The following is a 22,876-nucleotide window of genomic DNA, read 5'->3' as shown; positions in this document are numbered from 1 at the left end:
ATACAAAAAGGCATTGAAGTGGAAAGAGTGAAGAGGCTGGCTTTATCAGAGCAGAATATTGTTAAAGCGGAACAAGAAATAAGACTGGCTAAGTGGAGAAGTATCCAGATTGCACAGCATCTTGAAAGTCAGGCTAATGGCATTTAGATTTTAGGCAGCTGGAAATAAGGAGTGATTGCGGGTTTTCCAATGAGTGGTAAGTTGAGAGCTGTAGGTAAGAAAGATGACTCTGGAATCAGCATTCTGGGTGGATGGTCAGGGGAGACTCTGGAGTTAAGACCCCAGAAAGAAGTTACCGTTAGGTAAGAAGGGTACAGAGACGGTGCAGATGACAACCTTGGTGTGAGAGAAACTTTTAAGTTCAAAAATTACTTAAATTTTACAGAAATGGGTTTTAAAAGTAAGAGAAGGAAAAGTCATAGCAAAAATACACATTTGAGCACTTCATTACATATAGACTGCCTTACATTTTCACTGTGAAAAGAACCAAGCTGGGAAGACCAAAAGAATGTCAGTACTGGGACTTCCCTGGCGGGCGGTCCAGTGGTTAGGATTCCACCCTTCCACTGCAGGGGGCATGGGTTCCATCCCTGGTCTGGGCCTGAGAATGCTAGTACTCTTAGGAGGAGGCCATGGGTTTGTAAGTATTGGTTCAGTCTGGGTGACAGCAGAGCAGACAAGTGAAATTTCCCCGGGGCAGAGAATGGGAGGAGCCTGAGCAAGAAGACAGCAGCCCAGACAGGAGGCAGCAAAAGAGCGTTTCTTTTTTTTTCTTTTTTTGCGGTACGCGGGCCTCTCACTGTTGTGGCCTCTCCCGTTGCGGAGCACAGGCTCCGGACGCGCAGGCTCAGCGGCCATGGCTCACGGGCCCAGCCGCTCCGCGGCATGTGGGATCCTCCCGGACCGGGGCACGAACCCGTGTCCCCTGCATCGGCAGGCGGACTCTCAACCACTGCGCCACCAGGGAAGCCCCAAAAGAGCATTTCGTACATCAGGAGAGAGATGCTGTCTTTGAGAGAGGCTGCATGGCGCTAGAAGGCCTGGCTCCCACTCAACTCCAGGAAAGGTACAGCGTGAGGCAGCCAGAGAGGACAAAGCAGAGGCAGGAGGAGAAACAGACGCGTCATGGAAGACATGGACAAACCAGGAATAATGCAGTTACCATGGAAGGCGAGGGAGAAAACTCTTTACCAAGGATGCACGGTCAGTGCTATTAAGTTGTAAATTAGAAGCCAAGAAAGGTGAAGATAAAGAAAAAATTCATTAGATAGGATGACAACCATTTAAATAAAGTGTTGGCACAGAAGCCAGATCAGAAGGAGTTCAGGAAGGACTGCAGATAACAAGGAAAGTCCGTTCGGGTTGAATTCTTCTTGTCTGAAATGAGACCAAAGGGGCCAGAGCAGCAGTGAGCTGAGGTTCAAGACTATTTGAGCACTACCTTGATTTTACAGAAGAGTAACAGGCTTTTGAGGCAGGTAATATGGACTCAAACCCAGCGTAACCGTACCAATCTTGCAAGGCTGTTTTGAGCATAGAGAGTATTCAGCACTGTGCCTGACATATAATTTGTAAATAAATTTCTTTCCTTTTTCCCCCCTTTGGGTAATATGAGGGCTATAGCATCTCCTTTTTAAAAAATATGATGAATAATTAAGTTAGATATACATTATTATAAATACAAATTCATGTGGGATGTTTAGAATATGGTCCTGCCAGGGGGAGGGCTGATTGGATTTATTTGCAAGATTCATTTCTATGTGTGATTTGATAATATAATCAAAAGAGCTATTGGGAGTTCCCTGGCAGTGCAGTGGTTCAGGCTGTACGCTCTCACTGCTGAGGGCCCGGGTTCGATCCCTGATGGGGGAACTAACTAAAATCCCACAAGCCGCGTCGGGTGGCCAAAAAACATTACAAAAATAAATAAAAGAACCATTAATTTTCTAAATGTCCTCAAGCTATTTAGGATAGACATAGCAATATTGAAAACAAGGAGTTATTCTCTAGCTTCGATATAAAATGTCCTTTTTAAAAAAAGAAATTCTGTTCAAATCTGCTTTTGTTTTCCTTTTTGGGAAAGCAGTTTCCCTCAGTTGGCAACTTCTCCAGCTTATACTAAACTGGCAGATCACCGAGCAGTTCTTGGAATGTGAGGCCGGGAGGTACCTTTATTAAAGAGATTCTCTGTGATAAATGGGACAGTTGACTCATTTGAGACTGTTTCTTAGAGATTATAATCAAATCACTTTTTTAGAAAAGTTAATTTAATTCTGTAGGTAGATATACAGGTGAAAACGTGCCAAGTCCATTATTCATTATTGTTTTCGAAAGGGTTGACTTGGAAAGCTGTTAAGATAACTGCAGTAGGGAAATTCCCTGGTGGTCCAGTGGTTAGGACTCAATGCTCTCACTGCTGAGGGCCTGGGTTCAATCCTTGGTCAGGGAACTAAGATCCTGCAAGCCGTGCAGTGTGGCCAAAAAAACAAAGCGAAAAACAAAAACAAAAAACAACAACAAAAAGATAAACGCGGTAAATAGGGAATTGTGTATTTCACTGAGCAACTGCTGTTGAAATGGACATCACATGCATTCCATGAAGAGTCACGTGACATGATTGTATGCCAGGCATTGTGAGATAAGTTTCCTCACGGAGCTGTAAGTGGACGAGACTGACAACATGACAAAGCCAATGAACATGAACGACACCGAAAAGTAGAGCAGAAGAGGGTATGAGTGACGTTACTCCGGGGTTCAGAAGGGCTTACTGGATGGATGGCTGAGCTGGGTTTCAGAGGAACAGCACAAAAGTGTGCTTCCCGTGGGGTGCGGGAGACTGGCCACCATGGGGAGGGGGTAAGGAGGGGCGGGAGCTGCCTGCCGTATGCCCAGCAGTTCAATCGTTGCTCTGTGGAGCACAGTGAGTGAGACAGCAGCGGGGGCTCCCGACCAGGACCGTAGCCGACGTTGCTCTGCCAGCAAACGTGGGAACTGGCAGAGAGGAGGCGCCTCCTTCCTAGCACTGCCCAGCTTCTTCTCAATGCAATCAGTGCCCCTTGGAATAGCCAGTATTTTCTAATGATTCTTTGACCAGCTGAAGTGAAAGGTCATCTATGCCATAGCCTAGCCATATACATAATTTCAATTTATAATTATGCTAAATACAATGAAAAGGAGAAATAAAAGGAAAGCCCGTAGAATAGTGTGTATTTCAATATGTAAATGCTCTGATACAGCTATGCTAAGTCACTAGGTAAAGCAGTCAGATTCTTCTAATATGTGGACTTGTGGCAATGCACAGGCATACATTTAAAGTGCTACGGGGTAGCTCTGTTGGCAACTGAAATGCCAATAGCAGCGCCCGTCCACAATATGAATTTCCAGAATGGTGGAAGACTCAAACCAAATGGTTCTAAACAGAACAAACTACAGACTTCCCTCAACTTACGCAATAGTTGCCTTCTTGGAAATTTGGTATATATTAAAACTGTGCAAAATATGTTTGTGTTTATATACAGAGTGGGCTTAGGTCCTGGGATAAAGAATTTTAAACAGTTTCATTACACACATGTCTGGTGGGACATTCATAGGTACGTAGGACCTAGAATAAATCTTCACTTTGCAGACGCGTCCTGAATTTTGATGGGATTCCGCAGCGTGGCTTCTAGGTGCTAAACGCCAGCTATAGCCTCAAGCTATTGTGATGAGCCCAAAACACCACACTCGTGCAAAACACTCCCTAGGGGATGGTACTGTTCCCGTGGAAAACTTCTGTCTTAACCCACTGGGCTTAACCATTCAGTCTGTGATCGGCCGTGGGAGGAGGGCTGTCGATCCCTGGGGATGCGTCAGCAGTTATGGGGGCATCAGATCCTTATCCTTATGGGGTAGTACCTGCTGTTCATTCATTCCATAAACGTTAATTTGAGCACCTACTATATGCCAGACACCGGAAAAGAGCACTGAGATTACATAATAGTCATATTAATAATATTAATGATTTCATACGATAATACTACTTTTTATTGTTATATAAAAATTCCTGCAGTTAGAGGTGATTCTCGTCATTGCCCCTTAGTGGATCTTCCTGAGATCACTGGCACCAAGAAAACATTTTCCCAAAAAGGTTCTGTAAAGGATCAGAGTTCAACCCCAAACCTAAAAAATCCCTCTCTACTCTCACTCTCATCCCAAATTATGCCCAGGCCTGTTGTCCAGAAGTCCCACAGTACAATCAAAGAATTCATGAAGACACTCTGAGATGCAATGTAGAGATGCTTCAAATAAGACTATCAGAATTCTCCCGTTATCACATTCCCAGGGAAATGTTAAACGATAAAGTCCTAAGGAAACTAATGTCTAAAATTACGGAGTTAAATTTTTTTTTTGATTTATTTATTAATTTATTTAATTTTGGCTGTGTTGGGTCTTTGTTTCTGTGCAAGGGCTTTCTCTAGTTGCGGCGAGCGGGGGCCACTCTTGATCGCGGTGCGCGGGCCTCTCACTGTCGTGGCCTCTCGTTGCGGAGCATAGGCTCCAGACGCGCAGGCTCGGTAGTTGTGGCTCATGGGCGCAGTTGCTCCGCGGCACGCGGGATCTTCCCAGACCAGGGATCGAACCCATGTCCCCTGCATTGGCAGGCAGATTCTCAACCACTGTGCCACCAGGGAAGCCCTGGAGTTAAATTTAAAAAGAATTAAAGCCCAATATCAAAGCCTATTGCCTTCATGCATTAAAAGTTCATAGAAATTAAAATCCCAAAATGTCCTTCCCTACTTCCTTTAGCTGCTCCAGTCGATGGCTGAGCACAGGAGAAGATCTGGCAGAAGGTGTAGTCAGAGGCTCTCTTCCACTAGATTATTTGTGCAATTCCTTCCGGGCCTTAACTAGATTCTAATATGTGCCACTGTTAAAGAGGTTTACAAGCCGAGAAAACACAAAATTCCTCTCAGCACTTATCTGCGTCCACAAGACTTAAGACTTAGGACATAATTCAAGCCCCGGGCCCAAAGCCGTCATGGCAGCAGTGTGTGCTCCCGGAAGGCACTACGCAGCGGCTGGTGACGGTGCCGGTCCCGGCACCATCTACCTCCTAGTGCGCGTAGGGTTTCGCATCAGCAGCGTTGCTTAGGGTTCCTCCTGCCATTCTCTATAAAGCCACCCTGCTCAAGGTCATGGTGGAGGCGTCAGGGATGGGAGAGCAGGGGAAGAAAATCCTGGCCTCGGTTACACAGAAGGCCAGGAGCCTCCGTCAGCTGTCCTATTTCAGCTCCATTAGGAGAAGTTTTATGGTAGCAGTGAGTGAACTAATGCAAACGCCAGCTCGAGGCCGGGCATGTAGGACATTTCCTTCCATCGTCCTGACCAGTCACCTATTTAAAACCCACATCAGATCTTACCGCTCACGTAGGAGAAGATACAAAGTCCTTCGCGTGAAGTGTGGGAAACGTCAGTCTTGTCCCAGTGAACTTTCCCAGTCCCATCTCTGTTCTCTCACCCTGATCTCCAGGTTGGTCACCGTGTGGGCAGGTGTTGACACATGCCAGGCCGTTTTTATTTCCATGGCCTTCCATACCTTGTCCATCAGGGTGGGATGCCCTTCCTCTCTTCTAGGTCTGGAAGGTCTCTACTTACTTTCAAATACCAGTTCAAATGTCCGTATGAGGTTTGTCCTGGCTCGATCATCTGGGTTACCCTGATACATTGAATTTTTCTCCTGTAGCACTTACGTTTCTCTATTTTATGTATAATTCACACACACATATATTTAATTTATGAATCTCTCCCTCTCATTATTCGTGAGTCAAATTAGTGTCTGGAAAGTGCTTTATGCATCCCTGTATACACAGAACCTTGGTTGGAGGCCTGGCACACAGTACATAGAATAAAAATGCTTGCCAATATAACGTGATTATAGAGGCAGCAATGGTTATAAAATTTTAACTTGTTTACCAGAAAAGGTACATTACCTAAAACTTGGCAAATCTGCTCTTCTATAAAATGAGGGGATTAGATCACTCAACTCTCTGGTTTCTTTTGGCTTTAAAATTTTACTAAATTTTACTAAAATCGTTTAAGCAGGAGAAACAGTGCCATCTAGTGGTAAATTTGTTTTGTGTTTATTTTGACTTGACTGTTTTTAACCATTTCTATTTTATGTATTCCCAGCATTTTTTTTTTTTTTTTTTTTTTTTTTTTTTTTGTATTCCCAGCATTTTAAAATAATGTCAGCGGTAATGGCTATGCTGAGGTTTATAACCCACCATGGTCCTGTTATAAATTCAATATTTGGATAGGCAAACAGATACTTGTTTTAGAAATGCAATAGAGATTACTCAGGTGAAGAACACTTTTTTTTGTTTGTTTTGAAAATTTGATGTTAGAGTTTTTTTTTTTTAAAGGTCAAGTCTTTATTTATTTATTAATTTATTAATTAATTTATTTTTGGCTGCGTTGGGTCTTCGTTGCTGTGTGCGGGCCTTCTCTAGCTGCAGTGAGCAGAGGCTACTCTTCGTTGCGGTGCGCGGGCTTCTCATTGTGGTGGCTTCTCTTGTTGTGGAGCATGGGCTTAGTTGCTCCGCGGCATGTGGGATCTTCCTGGACCAGGGCTCGAACCCATGTCCCCTGCATGGGCAGGCAGATCCTTAGCCAATGCACCACTAGGGAAGTCCCAACACTTTGTTTTCTAGTAATGTGTTTGAGAGAAATCCAAGCACTCGCTACTTCAATGGACATTTGCTGAAGGTTCTTGTGCCTGGGAATTGCTCTGGGTGCTGGCGACACACAGTGAATAATCAAAGTCCCCTGCCCGTGGGAATTACATGCTTGATGGGTGAGAGACCAGAAGAGGTAAATAAGCAATAAGCAATAAATAAGGTACGTTTTTGGGCTTCCCTGCTGGCGCAGTGGTTGAGAGTCCACCTGCCGATGCAGGGGACACGGGTTCGTGTCCCGGTCTGGGAAGATCCCACATGCTGCGGAGCGGCTGGGCCCGTGAGCCATGGCCGCTGAGCCTGCGCGTCCGGAGCCTGTGCTCTGCGGCGGGAGAGGCCACAGCGGTGAGAGGCCCGCGTACCGCAAAAAAAAAAAAAAAAAAAAAGGTACGTTTTTATCATCGTAGGGAAAAGGAACAGGAAGATATTGGGGAAGCGCCCATTAGATAGGGTTGGGCTCTCTGAGGAGGAGATGTCTGAGCTGAGACCCCATGATGCTGTCCAAGGGCTGAGCAGAGAGCTCCTGGCAGGAGGGGCAGCTCAGAGAGACTTTTCAGGGCCTGGGGGAGTTACAGGAATGTGGGGAGGGGGCGACGGCCCAGAGCGGCCCAGGCCAGACCAGAGAGGGGCTTGTAGGCCACGGTAAAGAGGGTGGAGTTTTACTTCAGATGCAGTGGGGATCCACGGGGATATTGTAGGCCAGGCAGGAGCATATTCTACTCTAAGCTTGCAAATGTTCAGGCAGCTCGGTGGAGAATGCTCTGTGGAACCAGAGCTGTCAGGAAATGTTACAACAATGCAGGTGAAGGAGCACCGTGGGAGCAGTGGACATGGAACCCTTGGGATAGATGTTGAAGGTGGAGCAAAGTAGATGCGGGGTCAGGAAGACACAGGGAGGAATCAGGGTGGCTGAGGTGTTAGGCTTGAGCCCTTTACTGACATAAAGACGACTTGGGGAGAGCAGGCTTGGCAGGGTGGGTAGCGGGAGAGAGGAATCACTTTTTCACTCCTTAGGTATTTATTGAGTGCCTTTTGTGTGCCACTCTTCTGAACACTGGGGACCTAGCAGTGAATAGAACAGGCAGCAGCCTGTGCTTTCATGGAACTTGTATTCTCTTCAGAGGGGAAGACAGTCAATTAAATTATATATGAATATATACATAAGTATGAGGTAGAAGGGAATACGTGCTCTGGAGAAAAAGTGAAGCTGGGAAGGAGAAAGGGGATATTGGGAGAGCTTGCATGTTAAATAGGGGCGTTCAGGGAAGGCTTCAGTGAGTTAGTGGTATCTGAGCAAAGGCCTAAAGCAACAGAGGGGAATGAAACCAGGAGGATAAATAGGAGGGCATTCCAGGCAAAGGGAACTGCAGACGCAACAGCTGGGATGCAGGAGTGCCAGGATCGCGCAGGGAGCAGAGCAAAGAACGTGGCAATGAGAGGTCATATGGGAAAGGCCGGGAATGGGGCTGGGAGCAGATCCTCTGAGGCCTCGAAGGCCGTTGTAACGGCTTTGAGTGGATGAGAAGGAGTGAGGAGGGTTCTCGGCAGAGCAGTGACCTGCTCTGACTTACATTTAAACTGTAGCTTCTGGCTGACGTGCTGAAGACAGCTTCTAGAGGGTCAAGAGCAGATCAGGGGGACCCAGGGGGAGGCTGCAGTGAGAATCAGGCGAGAGACCGTGATGGTTTGGAGCAGCGCGGCAGGGAGGGCGGAGGTGACGGTACGATGGGTTTGCTGGCTCTAACGACACATCATTTTTTAAATCGAATTTTACTTTCCCAATGAGAAAAAAAAAACTTCAGGCAATATACCAGGTTTTTAGTAAAAATCATTATAGTATAATTGATTCAATAGCAATTCTGTTCCTAAATTAAAACTAGCTTTAAGAACATTAGTGTAGGGACTTCCCTGGTGGTGCAGTGGTTAAGACTCCGTGCTCCCAATGCTGGGGGCCTGGGTTCAATCCCTCGTCAGGGAACTAGATCCCACATGCATGACGCAACTAAGAGTTCACATGCCGCAACTAAGGAGCACACGTGCCACAACTAAAGAAGCCAGTGAGCCGCAACTAGGGAGCCCTTGAGCTGCAGTTAAGACCCAGTGCAACCAAATAAATATTTTTTTTTAAAAAAGAACATTAGTGTAAAATTCTTAACCATGACCTGTCGTAACTTCATGTCCATTTTAGTGTAAAATATGCAGCTTCTTTGTGAATAATGGATAACTAATGAGCTGTTTTTCTTTTCAGTTATATGATGGGGACAGTGAAAATGCCAACTTGGCTGGAACATTTTGTGGTTCCACCGTACCTGCTCCATTTATTTCTTCTGGGAACTTCCTTACAGTTCAATTTGTCAGTGACTTAACTTTAGAAAGGGAAGGATTTAATGCTACATATACCATCGTGGACAGTGAGTAAACTGAGACATTTTTACATAGTGTGAAAGACGTGTATTTATGCACTAAAAGTACTGCCATGCTTATATCTATACTCAGTGTTAATGACTAAACTCAACGTTAATTACTGTGCTCAATGTTAATGACTGTCCAAGTTCAATGTCAGTTACTAAACACCACGTTAATTACTCCATGTTTAATCCATGGTACAAATTTGGTACAATTCTTAGTCAAGAATATAGACTGTAAATCCTTCATAGAATGATGTAAGTATAGCTCCTTTGGGCTGGAAGAGTAAGGAAAGCAGAATTTTAAATATGTGTGATGAGTTACAAGTAAAATGTCTTCTAAGTTGTTTCTTTCTTCCCATCTCAGTGCCTTGTGGCGGAACATATAATGCAACTTGGACCCCACAGAGTATTTCGTCACCCAATTCATCAGACCCAGCTGTCCCATTTTCCGCCTGTACTTGGGTCCTTGAAGCTCCTCTACATCAGCAGGTCATGATTACTGTGTGGGCACTTGCGCTGCACTCACAAGACTGTGACCAGAACTACTTAGAGTTTCAGGACCCACCAGAGGTAACAATTGTAGGATGAATGACCGTCACATGTATGACCTTTTCACCAGTATTTGCAAAACACTTGAAGTAATGAGGGCATGACTACATAAGATCTCAGAGTTACTTCCAGCCTAATGTGGTTTTCAGCCATTTACAAAACCCTCTATTTATAGGCATTAAGAAACCTGAACTTGGTCTGTAGGTCATGTGCCTAAGAAACATCTGGGTGTCTTGGTAAAAGTGCCTGTGGCTGGGCCCACTCTCAGAGACCGGTTCCCCTACTTACGCCCATTAACCTGCATTTCTGATGAACTTCTCTGGCGTTCTGACAGCAGTGCTCCATGGAGAAGCACTTCTGCAGTCAATGGGATCTGTGTGTGGAATGAATTGAAAGGAACAGTTAAGAAGGCATTTGGTACCAGTCTAGTGGGACTATATTCATGGTTAAAAACATAGAGCAAAGCTCTGTTTGTTTAAAAAAAAAAAATGATGAGTCTGAATTGCCCATGGGGTTAGATGTTGAGGAGACTGTTGACCATAGCAGTGTGATGTCGACAGAATGCCTGAAGATCAGGGCGTCATCATCATGTGAATAGGTAGTCGCTGTACATGAGCAATCAGATTATTCCGGGAACTTGTGTAGAGGGAGGGCTCCTGAACTGAGGGTGACGCCTAGCGGGGGCTCCTGGGAACACCCGGGTTGTCTCTCTCCGGATCGAGGAGGTCATCCACTCCAGGTTTGCTAAGCGGCGGTGAGGCAGGGCCAGGAGCGGTGCTGGTTAGCCTTACAGAGTTCAGAACAATGGAGAAGCCCCAGGAGAACTGTGCTGAGCTCCTCCGACAGCCTGGATGCGCTCTGAGCAACGGCACAGGCCTTGGATAGGAAGCGGAGTGAGGGGGAAGGTCTTTTTTTTTTCTTTTTTGTGGTACGTGGGCCTCTCACTGTTGTGGCCTCTCCCGTTGCGGAGCACAGGCTCCGGACGAGCAGGCTCAGCGGCCATGGCTCACGGGCCCACCCGCTCCGCGGCATGTGGGATCCTCCCGGACCGGGGCACGAACCCGTGTCTCCTGCATCGGCAGGCGGACTCTCAACCACTGCGCCACCAGGGAAGCCCCGGGAAGGTCCTATTTTCAGTAGGCAGGCGTCCACCCCATGGTTTCAGCGGAAATGTGGCCCCCCTACCTCCCACCCACACCCCTCGAAGACTGCGAGACACCTGTAGATTCCAAGGCCAAGGTGAAGTCTTACTGCAGAGTGCATTAAGCTCTGTAACTGGTCTCCACGGCTGAATATTTAAGCCATATTTTTGTGTGCAATTTAATCTCTGCTGCGGCCTGTTCTCTTCTGTTACTAAATCCACCAGCCTTTGGCTTCCGTTTCATTTCAGAGTAATGGAAGTCCAGGAATTCGGTTCTGCGGCAGGAATGCTTCAGCTGTACCCACATTTTATTCTTCCATGAGCACCGCAATCGTCACTTTTAAATCAGAAGTTTTTAACATAAACTCTAGAGTGGGTTTTACCTATCAGATTGCAGGTGAGCTCTGGGGTTTCATCTTTTATTCAGAAAAACTGCCATTATTACAATTACAGCTAGAATTGACCCCCTGGAGTAAATTAAGGTTTGTTGACATAAACCACACCCACATGAGGTGTGGTTTACTAGAAGCCAGGCCCAATTTAGCAAATTACTAAGGTTGACTTCTGAAGAGGTGAAGCGAATAAAATATTAATTAAAGTGTCGAGAATGGCAGCATATCCTTCAAAGTTCATGTCATTAATTAAAAAGTATACCAGTTATTGTATTAATTCTTCACTTAACCATGTAGAAGAATCACTATACCTTAGAAAATTACTTTGGAAAAACCAAGGAGCCTTGAAAGAATTACTTGCTTCTGTCACTGAGACGTTTATTTCCAGAGAACACTTTATGTAATGTTCATTTCAAGCTTGATTAAAACCAAAGCTGCCTTTGATTAAAACAAACAAATGAAAACGCTCTGGGTATTTTTTTTACCAAACATGGTCAAGAACTGTAAGTTGCCAGTTCTATCAGAACAAATAATTCATCAAAGGATTTGAAGAGAAATCTTCACGCAAAACTGTCTTGGAGGTAGAGCCTTTACGCCCGAAGAGTCTAAATGTCATCAGAAAAGCATGGAGAATGCTAGAATGTTTGTCCTCACAGGAGAGGGTGCACATGTACTCATTTACTATCTCACACGGGGGTGTTTTGTGTGAAGACACTGCACTGCATTTGCTCAGTGTGCCGTTCGCTGTAAGTCTTGGGATCTCAGTAATCTCAAAGGTAAATGAAGGGGCTAGGTTAGCTTCTTTTCTGAAGTTTGTTCCCATTTAATAAGCTCTTTGAATTATTCCTGTCAAGTTGAAGGAGCACTAAATACTGCGCGGCATACGTTAATTACGACTGTTGTCTTTCCTCTAAGATTGCAACCGAGAATATAAGAAGGCATTTGGCAACCTGAGGAGTCCCGGCTGGCCGGGCGGCTACAGCAGTAACGTGAACTGCACAGTTGTGCTCACAGCCCCTCATAACCACACCATCTCCCTCTTCTTTCACTCCTTTGACATCGAGGACTCAAGCGACTGCACATGTGATTTCTTGGAGGTAACATACATTTGAATATCATGTAAATAAATTATTTAGAAGATAATGGATCCCTTAAGATTTTTCTCGTTTTTCTCTGCTACTGCTAATCATATCCCTTCCTCATTTCATTAAGTTATTCATTATCCTTCCATTGCCTAAATACTTAGGCAATTGCCAACCATCTCCTAGGTCCAGACACCAGAAATCCAGGAGGGAACAAGACATATTCAGGGTCCCCCGGAGGCTCACACTTCCGTGGGAAAGACAGACAGGAAGTTGTCCATCCTGTTGACTATCAGAGCCAGCACGGTGAGGGGCACCTAATTAGTCTGGGAACAGAGAAGTTTTCTTAAAGGAGCTAATGTGTGAGTTGAGACCGGAAGTGAGGGAGGTCCAAGTGCAACGTGCTAGTTTTGGACACAGATGAGAACTCTGACTTAAGTGTGCCTGGTGTCGAGGTAAAAATGAAACTACGTGAGACTGAATAGTTGATTTCCCTGCTGGCCACAGTAAGTCTGGAGCAACTTCAGTGTTCTCTAATGAGAGTCTTTCCTTGACGCGCGTTGGGCAGAGGAAGGTAGAGTGGTCTGTTCCTTCCTCCCCATCTGGATGAAGAAGCACCTTTGCCGTTTGCCTGTCCCCCGCCCCACCGAGAGAGAACCCTCCTGTGTCTGGAACTCACTGCCCATATTTTGCCATAAAAACCCTCCAGCTCCCTCCAGCGTCCTTTGCAGACTCTGTTGGAAATGTGTTCACTCTTAGGAAATAAACGGAGGTGCCCTGTCAGGCTTGTATGTCCAAAGATGCTGAATCCCTCTGAAGTGAATTCACATCGAAACCTTAACCCAAGACACCCGAAGTCGGCTTTGTTTCGTGTACATGCGAAGCTTCCCGTAAGGTTTCCAAACAGCTTGTTTTCTCCTTTATGCCTGTTACAGAGTTTTGTTATCCTGGAAAGCTCCCCCTATAAAATTCATCGAAGTCCTTTGTTAATGACTATTTGCAACCTCTAGTGCAGTAAGTACTCAGGAAGCTCATGCCTTTTCATGGGGGACCTCAGCCACAGTAGGAGACTGGGGAGGACACAGATGTACCAGAGAGGAAATGAGGGAGAGACAGGAGTGTTTCCGTCAGTCAGGTCATTAGACTCACACCTACGCACCTCACCCACCATGGAGTCTGAACAGTGGCGTGGAGCATAAAGCGGACACGAGGGGAGGGGTGGGATACGGAAGAATCAGCCTGACGGCCCCTAGTCACAGCGCAGCTACCCGTGGTTCGCCTCAAGCCTGAGTTGACCCTGATCGACTGGAGTTAACTTTTTTTTTCTTTTTTTTTTTGCGGTACGCGGGCCTCTCACTGCTGTGGCCTCTCCCGTTGTGGAGCACAGGCTCCGGACGTGCAGGCCCAGTGGCCATGGCTCACGGGCCCAGCCGCTCCGCGGCATGTGGGATCCCCCCGGACCAGGGCACGAACCCGCGTCCCCTGCATCGGCAGGCGGACTCCCAACCACTGCGCCACCGGGGAAGCCCGACTGGAGTTAACTTTGCCATTTGCCTCTGGATGCTGGGGAGCAAGGGCTGACTCTCCAGCCCCGAGGGGTGACAACTGCCCCCCTCCACCCCGCTGCCCCTCCTTATCTCATAGAAACGGGTCTGAAACTTCCTGTGCGATAAGCAAGGACAGGAGACTGCGACTCAGGCCTGTGAAGCACCGCTGTGTCTGGTTTTCGGCGGGAAGATTCCGGCACGGCTCATTGCAGCGTCAGCATTCCATTCATGTACACGGCGATGGGAACGGAAATTTCTCACTGAGGACTCTGACCGTATCATACCACGCGAACACCAAGCTCTGGACCCCATTTGGGATTTGCATTTGCCTTCACTTCCCCTTCCAGAGTCACCTGAAGTCCCAGAGGTGCCCTCTGCTCTCCTTGTCGCATTCCTCCTGTGCAGAGAGAAAGGAGAAGGACCAGCCATTAGCCCATCAGTGGGGATTAATGTCTCGCTTCTCCTCTCAGAGCACCAGCTTTCTAAAGAGGACGAGAGGAAGAAGACCCAAGGCCAAGGCTGTCGTGGGGCAGCTGGGCGTTCTCGACTACGGCAGCCCTCGCTGTCTGCCGACGGCTAACTGGCTCTTCCATCCACGGCAAGGCTACTTTGTGTAAACACTTAGCAGAATGACCCAAAAAGCACCAGAAAGGCATTTTCCTCTCCCACTGGCTACTCCATAGACCTAAAAGGAAACTCTCCAGGGAATTCCCCGGCGGTCCGATGGTTAGGACTCCACACCTTCACTGCCAGGGCCTGGGTTTGATCCCCGATGGGGGAACTAAGATCCCACAAGCTGCGGGGCACGGCCGAAAAGAAAAGGGCTCTCTGCAGATCAGCACAACCCAACAAGACGACCCACCACACCTCTGAAGACACCGGGTGACTTAAGACAACCGGCAAGTAACCACATGTTAAACTATGGGATTAAAAAGGGACTGGAGGGACTTCCAAGATTTTAAATACATGTGTCAACATAGAGTCAGCCTCCATCCATGCGGAGCTGGTTCCAACCCTACGCTGCCTGGATCACGTGTCTGCAATGCCCCACGAGAGTCCTCCTCCGAGTGGGGCTGTTTGGGAATGTGCAGCAGGAGCAGGGCTTGAGGACACACCGTGGCTGAATTCACAGTACGCTTACCTGCATTCACACACCAACACGTTTCCTGTTTTCACACGTGTCTACTCCATGCAGTGACTTAAAAAAAAAATCTATTCAGCTTCACAAATAGTTTTTAAAATAAATCCAAGAGTCAGAAATTTTAAAGACTGTTTGAATTATGTCCTTTTCCCATGTAGAAATTCCTTTCGTTTTGAACTTTGTCATACTTTGGATGTTGTTGTTTCATGATCCCTTTATGGCCAAGCAATTTTCAACGGGAGATAAAAACATAAATGCAGTATGATGAATAAAGTAGAACGGAGTTGACTGGAAACAAAGCAGATAATATTTTTCTCCCCCGACCCATCTTTTTAAAATTCACTTTAACTACCTTCTTCAAAGTGTCTCCCCAAGAAGAAAGATAAAACTAATTTGTTATACACCAGTCAACTAGCTGGTTATAGAAACATGCTGTCGTGTTTTAATTACTGGAGATTAACAGATATTTCTGAATCCAACTGTAAATGGTTTTTGATCTACAAATTGGTTTCTCTCCTTTGCAAGTGAAGGGGACTTCTGTGTGTATTAACACTCCATTGAGTACATAACAAGACAAAGTTTTCCCCAAAAAAGCGGTCATTCCAATTGTCTCACGTCTTAACGTATAGTGATGATAAATCAGAGAAGAAGGTACAATAGGTCTAAGTGTGATCATTAATGACTTGTTTTTAAAGGTAAGAAATGGAAGCGAGAGCACTTCGCCATTGCTGGGCATGTTCTGTGGGACTCTGTTGCCGAATCCCATTTTCTCCCAAAGCCGTGAACTATACCTACGATTTAAGAGTGATAGTGCAACTTCCGGTCGTGGATATGAAATTATCTGGACCTCATCACCCTCTGGTAAGACCCTGGCGCTTTGTAAGGGAAAGTAATGCAGCTGAGAAAAACATACAGCGTCTAATAGAAGAAGACAGTTAAAGTGACCTTTTCCCCAATCTGTGTACTTGATTATTTTCCATTAAAAATAGAGATTTTTTTTTTAACACTGAAAGTATAGAGATTTAAAAAATGCTACTTTTATTCTTTATTTCTATATATTAAAGGATATATATTTACATATAAAGCACAAATAAGGTACAAAGATTTTTAAGTTTCTTTATAAATTCTGATTTTGTCATTATTTTTAACTTTTGGTTTGATCATCAAGGTAGTCCTCTGAGGACTTTTTTTAAAGTTTGCCAGAAAGCCAAGTTATGAACACATACTTGCGTACGTATAAGCAGCTGTGTTCCTCGGAGGCCGTGTTTCATTTCTTGGCAGTCCTGGTGGTTAATGGCTTTTACAGGGCAGTAAGCACCTTCCTGCAGTTTTGGTTGGCTGTTTACCAATAAGTGAAGGAAATTTGTCATGTCAATGCACTTAACTCAAGAGAGAAGGGACCTCTTTATGAAATGTCCCCCCAAATATCTAAAATCTTTCAAAATAAGAATGATAAAAAGGACTCATTTATTTTATTTTATTTATTTATTTTTTTTGCGGTAGGCCGGCCTCTCACTGTTGTGGCCTCTCCCGTCACGGAGCACAGGCTCCGGACGCGCAGGCTCAGTGGCCATGGCTCATGGGCCCAGCCGCTCCGCGGCATGTGGGATCTTCCCGGACCGGGGCACGAACCCGCGTCCCCTGCATCGGCAGGCGGACTCTCAACCACTGCGCCACCAGGGAAGCCCAGGACTCATTTTAAATGTACTAGAGGACTAGAAGAGGATTCTATTAAGACAATTGTAGATAACGATTTCTTGGTACTGCCCCAAGTAAGAGATGATCTCTATGCCCTAATTTTACAGACAAGGAAATAAAACACCAAACTGATGCGTTGCCTAAAACGCACAGCTAGATCGTGGCAGAGGCAGGACTAAACCTCCAGTGGTCAGAAACCCACCCCAGTGCTTCTCAATTATGCTACGCAGTTTCTTCCTATGCGCAGGATATCTGGATGCCCATGGCTGTCTGGTCTAAATAACGATAGCTTTCCTGTGCAAATGAACGCATCGAACAAATTAGCACCAATGCTTAAAGGGCTTCGGCTTGTTAAGCATATCAGTCTTGGAACTGTCAGTTGTCAGCCTGGTAAAGTCACTTTGAGAATCATTACTGCCAGAACCTTAAATAACACACCTCTTTCTTTGGTTCTTCCCCGGAATTTCCCTTTGAATTTTACTTCACCCATATCCTCATCATCTCGCTCACTGCCTCTGGGGAGCGCCACACCATCAGAAGCACCCGAGATCAACCTCACTCTCTCCTGCAGTTACTTTCCCAAGTCCTGGTTTTCCCGTCGTGCTCTCAACCCACTATTTTCAAAGCAAAGATCTGGAGGAAGCCCTTCCTAAGCCGTGAGAAGCGGGGAGGGATATTTGGTGGAGGTGGGAGCGGGGCAGGTAGTGAGGGGCTGGGGGTACAGCCCGCAGGAGGGACAGGAGAAGGGTTCCTGCCCCCGCTTTTCTTGCAGAGGGCCTCAGCACCTTGAGAGAACAACTGTCTCGTTGCCTTAAGTGCGCTAAAGCGCGCTGATGGCTTCTACTTGGTTGACTGAAGCTTCGCGCACCTGTTTCCTCGCAGACTGCGGCGGGACGCTTTACGGAGACAGCGGCGCGGTCACCAGCCCTGGCTATCCCGGCACTTACCCAAACAACACTCACTGCGAATGGACCATCATTGCTCCTGCGGGAAGACCCGTCACCGTCAGCTTCTACTTTATCAGCATTGACGATCCCGGAGAATGCGTCCAGAACTACCTCCTGCTCTACGACGGCCCGGATGCTGACTCTCCATCGTCTGGACCGTATTGCGGCGCAGTGAGTAAAACAAACTTTTAAAAACTCCCAATTGTTATTTTTAAATAATGAAAGGAGCTTAAAAAGGCACCTTTAAAGGCAGACTCACGCAGTTAGAGAGTACACGGTACTTTTTCAAATTCAGGTTTCTGACTTTCCTTTTTATTTTGGGAGCACGAGTGCCACCTAGTGGGCATTGAGTTAAATTAATAGTAATAGTTAACCAAACTTGACCAGTTAATCAAACTTGTGCATCAGAATCACCTATGCAGTTGTTTAGCATCACAGACTTCCTGTCCCCACTCAACCTACAGAATCAAAATTTCTGGGGGAGTATCTGTGGCATGCTGTTTTTTGAAAGCTCCGTATGTGATTTCAATGCACCGCCCAGGGTTGACTTACCCATGTTATTTCTGCATGAATAGAACTACAGTGTTCCCTCCGCATCTGCAGGGGATTGGTTCTGTTGAGCCCCCACGGATACCAAATCCTCGATGCTCAAAACTCTTATAAAAACTGGCCTAGGGACTTCCCTGGTGGCGCAGTGGTTAAGAATCCGCCTGCCAGTGCAGGGGACCCGGGTTCGAGCCCTGGTCCGGGAAGATCCCACATGCGGAGCAACAAAGCCCGTGCGCCACAACTACTGAGGCTGTGCTCTTGAGCCCGCAAGCCACAAATGCTGAGCTCACGTGCCACAGCTACTGAAGCCTGCATGCCTAGAGTCCATGCTCCGCAACAAGAGAAGCCACCACAGTGAGAAGCCCACGCACAGCGATGAAGAGTAGTCCCCGCTTCCCGCAGCTAGAGAAAGCCCACGCGCAGCAACGAAGACCCAACGCAGCCAAAAATAAAAATAAGTAAATTAAAAAAACCAAAACCTGGCCTCGTGCGGTGAATACAGTCAGTCCTCCGTATCTGCGGGTTCCGTATTCGTGGGTTGTGTATCTGCTGGATTCTGTGGTTGGCTGAATCCGCGATGTGGAACCTACCCTTACGGAGGGCTGACTGTATAGAAACTTTGGATGCCCCGCTCCATTTCGTTCACTTTTTACTGAAATTGTAGGAATTCTTTGAAGAAATGCACAGGGATATTAACAATTAGCCTGGGGACTAACAGTTTGTTTTTGTAGATCTCAACGTAATAGATCGTCAAGTTAGAATTCTGATGTTGACTTAGCACTGCTTACATCTGCCCTCAGTGCCCTCCCATTTTTATGTGCAAGTAGATGTTTACAGAGCTTTCATGTAAGGGAAATGTGACTACTGATGAGAAGTTACCTGTTTCTTACCATTTTGCTCTTTACTCATTTGTGCTTTCTAATCAAACTGACAGAGAATTACATCTGCTGGAAATCGAGGGAGTTTTTAGAGTATAACTTACAGTTCGTAAAATTGATAAATGTTATTTTCAGAAATATCAAAAAATAGATAAAATTTTTCTAAAACCCTGAGAATTCTCCCATATATTCTTCTAAACACTTTCTTTTCCATATGTTTGCCTATGCACAGGTACTTTATATTGTTTTGTGGTGTGTTTTTGTCCACTGACTGATACATCATTAACATCTTACCATACCATTAAACAAACTGGTATATCGTATTTAATCATTGGGTTGTTTTCTGTTCTGGGTGCAGCCTAATTTACTGAATGAAGCTGCTCTGGTTTATAGACAACCCTTCAATAAATTCTCTGGTAGCTCTGTCCTTATACACAGAGCTAACTTTGGGGGGAGGAATTTGCATCACCTGATCAGCAGATGCTGTCTTGCAGTTGTTCACAGGGGCCCACAGAAAAGAGGCCCCAGTAAATGTGTCACATGCCAGATTTAGAAGCTGATTAAGTCTTAGACATTCAGTTGAAATTTGTAACAATTTCAAAAAGAGACATTTTCACAATACCATTACTGTATGTCCGTATGACTTTTTTTTTTTTTTTTGGTTTTCAGTGACTTTCAAACATACAACCCCATTTGATCCCCTGGACTTTGCAGATAAGAGAAACTGAGGCACTGAGAGAACTTACTGCCATTGAAACCAATGTCACATAAATTCAAGTCTATAACTAGATATGTCAGTTTTTCTTAACTATTGGTGTTTACAATATTTTCCCAGTTTTCACTTTTATTTTATAAATGTAGACATAGTTTCGAGTGCAATTGTTTTACTTTTTAAAGATACCACTGACTTCGTTAGCATTTCCAGCCCAGTGAAGTCAGTTTATTTACAGAATGATGGTGGGAGCTACTCCTTAGATGTCGAATCATACGGTGATTTGAAGATGTTTTCTTTTATGATAATTGTCATTGTTCACGGGCATTGCTCTCAGTTACAGAATCCAAACATCTAGAAACATGAAAGAATGGCAGGAAAATTAGGAGAATCAAACGGGAGTTTAAAACTTCTGTTATCTGCTCATACTAGTTTGTCAGCATAGAATACCAAGTAGAAATTTGGGAGCAGGTTGAAATGGAAGGAAAAAGTGCATGTGCACAGGAACGTACAATATTGTGTATCCCTTGATATCTCTCTTAGGAAAAAAAATCCCTCTGCTGCACTCACCTGAATAATTTACCGTCTTGGAAATAAGTCTGTTTTTTGATGACTCTTGGGTAGGACCAAGGCAGGGGACCCGAGCAGAACAGAGGAGCATGTCCCCAGACTGCAACCTTGACCCTGTGTGATGTGCTCTGTCTCCAGGACAATCCAACCTACTGTGCATGTTACTGACTTATTTGCTTCCTGCTTCACCTCCTCCCGTTAGGATGTAAGATTCGTGAGAACAGGACTGTTGGCGTGTTTGGTTCGTTTTTTATATTCCTAGTGCTAATAATAATACCCACAGCATGGAAATCTCTCAATCAATATTAAATGAATGATTTAGAAATGAGAGAAAACAGAGACCCATCTACCTCCCACCCCTTCTGCCCCCCCCACACACCCTGTTCCCCCAAAAGATATGAAAATCAACCCCAAAAGGAAAGTACAGATGTTAAGGGGGGAAAATAGTATATTTTACTCATATGCTCGTTTTAGTTGCAGATATAAGTTGTGTGTCCCTTCAGAAAAACGAAAATTTCAGTAAGAACTTGAATTGGAAATTGAATTTTTAGTGATGGTTTTATTGAGACATAATTCACATACCATAGAAATCATCTACTTAAAGGGTAAGATTCAAGAGTATTTAGTCAGTTCTCGGAGCTGTGTAGCTGCCGTCACCACAGAAGGCTTTAGAACCTTCTCGTTAGCCCAGGAGGAAACTCTGTGCCCACTTAGTCGCCCCCCATTTCTCCTCGTCACCTCCACCAGACCCAGCAACATTCTTTTGTAAAGTCTCTATGTCAATTCTTAGCAAGGTTACTTGTAGAAATGTATGCAGGTTTACTGTCAACTCTAGAAGGCTCCTTTATGTCATACTTCTTTACTACACCTGACCTTCTGGAGAAACCTTCAAATCTGTGAAATATATAATTTGTTACTTCTCTCTCTCTCTTTCTTTTTTCAATTTTAGGACACTGACATAGCTCCCTTTGTGGCCTCGTCACATCGTGTCTTCATAAAATTTCATGCGGAGTATGCAGCCCGACCGTCAGCAATCCAGTTAACCTGGGCCAGCTAACCGCAGGAGGCCGGGTCTGCTCAGCACTTTGGTTTTTCTGCAGGGCCTGGACCCTCAGACCTCACGCTGGACGGGATTCTGCCATCCTGATACCTGTCCCCCCTGCCTGTGCCACTGAGAATAATCTGAACTTCGGTTTTCATCAAAGCACATGTGGAATCAATATTTGTATACATTTTTTGCACGTAGAATGTAGCTTCTTTAATATTTTGAGCTGAAATTTTCTAGAATCCCTTAAAGGGGTGGAAATGATTACGGCTTATGTGCCGTACATTTTCAAAAGTTAATAAAATAGAAGTACCGTTTTCACTGTGAATGTCCAATTGGGGATGATAAACACTACTGAAATGCAAACAGTGATGCTGCGTTATTTTTTTAAACTCATTAAAATTTGTCTTTCACTGTGGGGTACGTGTAAAATTTCGAGTTGAATATTTCCATTTAAAAAAAGTACATGAGTCCTTCAGTATAGGAACTCCAGAGCCAAGCTGCCTGCGTTTGAATTTTAGCCTTTCTAGCTAACTTCCTTAACTCTCTGTGCTGCAGTTTCCCTACGTACCGCTGTCGTCTGTTCGCAGTTTAACAACACGAGATGCGAAGTTATACATAGTTAAGCAATGCTTTGACCATGTTTTCTGCTGCCTTTAACCAGGAGACGTTAGGTTAAATATGCGAAGTTAAATCTTACTAAGAACATGGGGCCCACTGAATGAAAGACGCTATCGAATGTGTAACTGCATCTTCCTGTACTACTCAAATGCCAGGGAAACGATCTCTGCACAGACTACAAGCCACATCAATGAGATATTCTCACCTTCGCTCTACCGTGGATGGATGCGTCAGCTTCATGGAGGACACTCTATTGGAAAGAACAGTGAACGCAATGAAGAGGCCATCAAACCCAAGCGTCTTGACAAAGCTGGAACAAGGGACTAAAGCCCTCAAGATGAAGTTTGATAGGAGTAGATATAAGACCTAGCTCTTTTAGCTAAAACTGAATCACAAAGTTACAGAATATGGAGAAAGTTGAACAATAACCTATGAAATAGTTGTTTTATCTGAAAGCAAGAGTAACACATGCAGCCGTCAACCAGTAAGAGATGATTTGACCTGTGGTTGCGTCATTAGAGTAACAGCGTCTACAAGAGTCCTTTTCAGAGACACATGATTCCTAGGAGGCCCGTGAGAATATCTGGAAAGTGTATCTACCAAGATGAAGACAGCATAGTCAATATTAGTATGTCATTTTTACACTAAAACCTGAAAACGGAAAATAAGAATATTTTCTCACATTCTGTAGGCCGTAAGTAGAATCTGAAAAACCATGATATAAAATGAATGGTCTCGAGGTGGGGGTGAGGGGAGGTCTTACCTGGAAGCCAACGGAGCCCGGGAGTCGGGGAGCTGGGCTTCCACTCACCACATGCTCTTTCTACCCCTCTCCTTTTCTGTCTGCCTGAAGAACTGGGCCTCGGCAGGAAGAACAGAGCAT

At 45.2% G+C, this 22,876-nt stretch overlaps 1 protein-coding gene and 1 long non-coding RNA gene across 2 annotated transcripts in view; one reads left to right on the top strand and one right to left on the bottom strand.

The window, feature by feature from the left end:
- The window catches only part of CUBN (cubilin), a 266,027-nt gene extending 244,237 nt beyond the window's left edge, over positions 1–21,790 (top strand). The window contains exons 61-67 of the mRNA XM_019933506.3: positions 8,962–9,124; positions 9,486–9,691; positions 11,061–11,208; positions 12,119–12,300; positions 15,669–15,834; positions 17,554–17,789; positions 21,277–21,790. Coding sequence (XP_019789065.2) covers positions 8,962–9,124; positions 9,486–9,691; positions 11,061–11,208; positions 12,119–12,300; positions 15,669–15,834; positions 17,554–17,789; positions 21,277–21,384 — 1,209 coding nt within the window. The 3' untranslated portion in view covers positions 21,385–21,790. The remainder of the gene's footprint in view (positions 1–8,961; positions 9,125–9,485; positions 9,692–11,060; positions 11,209–12,118; positions 12,301–15,668; positions 15,835–17,553; positions 17,790–21,276) is intronic.
- LOC141278117 (uncharacterized) lies at positions 13,337–16,308 on the bottom strand. The gene is made up of 3 exons (XR_012330440.1): positions 16,200–16,308; positions 14,974–15,186; positions 13,337–14,229 (listed from the first exon to the last, which is right to left on the bottom strand). It is a non-coding gene; the product is annotated as an uncharacterized lncRNA (long non-coding RNA).
- Positions 21,791–22,876: the final 1,086 nt, after the last annotated feature.

Source organism: Tursiops truncatus, chromosome 2 (genome assembly GCF_011762595.2).
Source record: "Tursiops truncatus isolate mTurTru1 chromosome 2, mTurTru1.mat.Y, whole genome shotgun sequence".
Lineage (NCBI taxonomy): Eukaryota > Metazoa > Chordata > Mammalia > Artiodactyla > Delphinidae > Tursiops > Tursiops truncatus.
The sequence above is the reverse complement of the archived record's forward strand: the minus strand, read 5'-3'. Positions and strand labels throughout refer to the sequence as shown.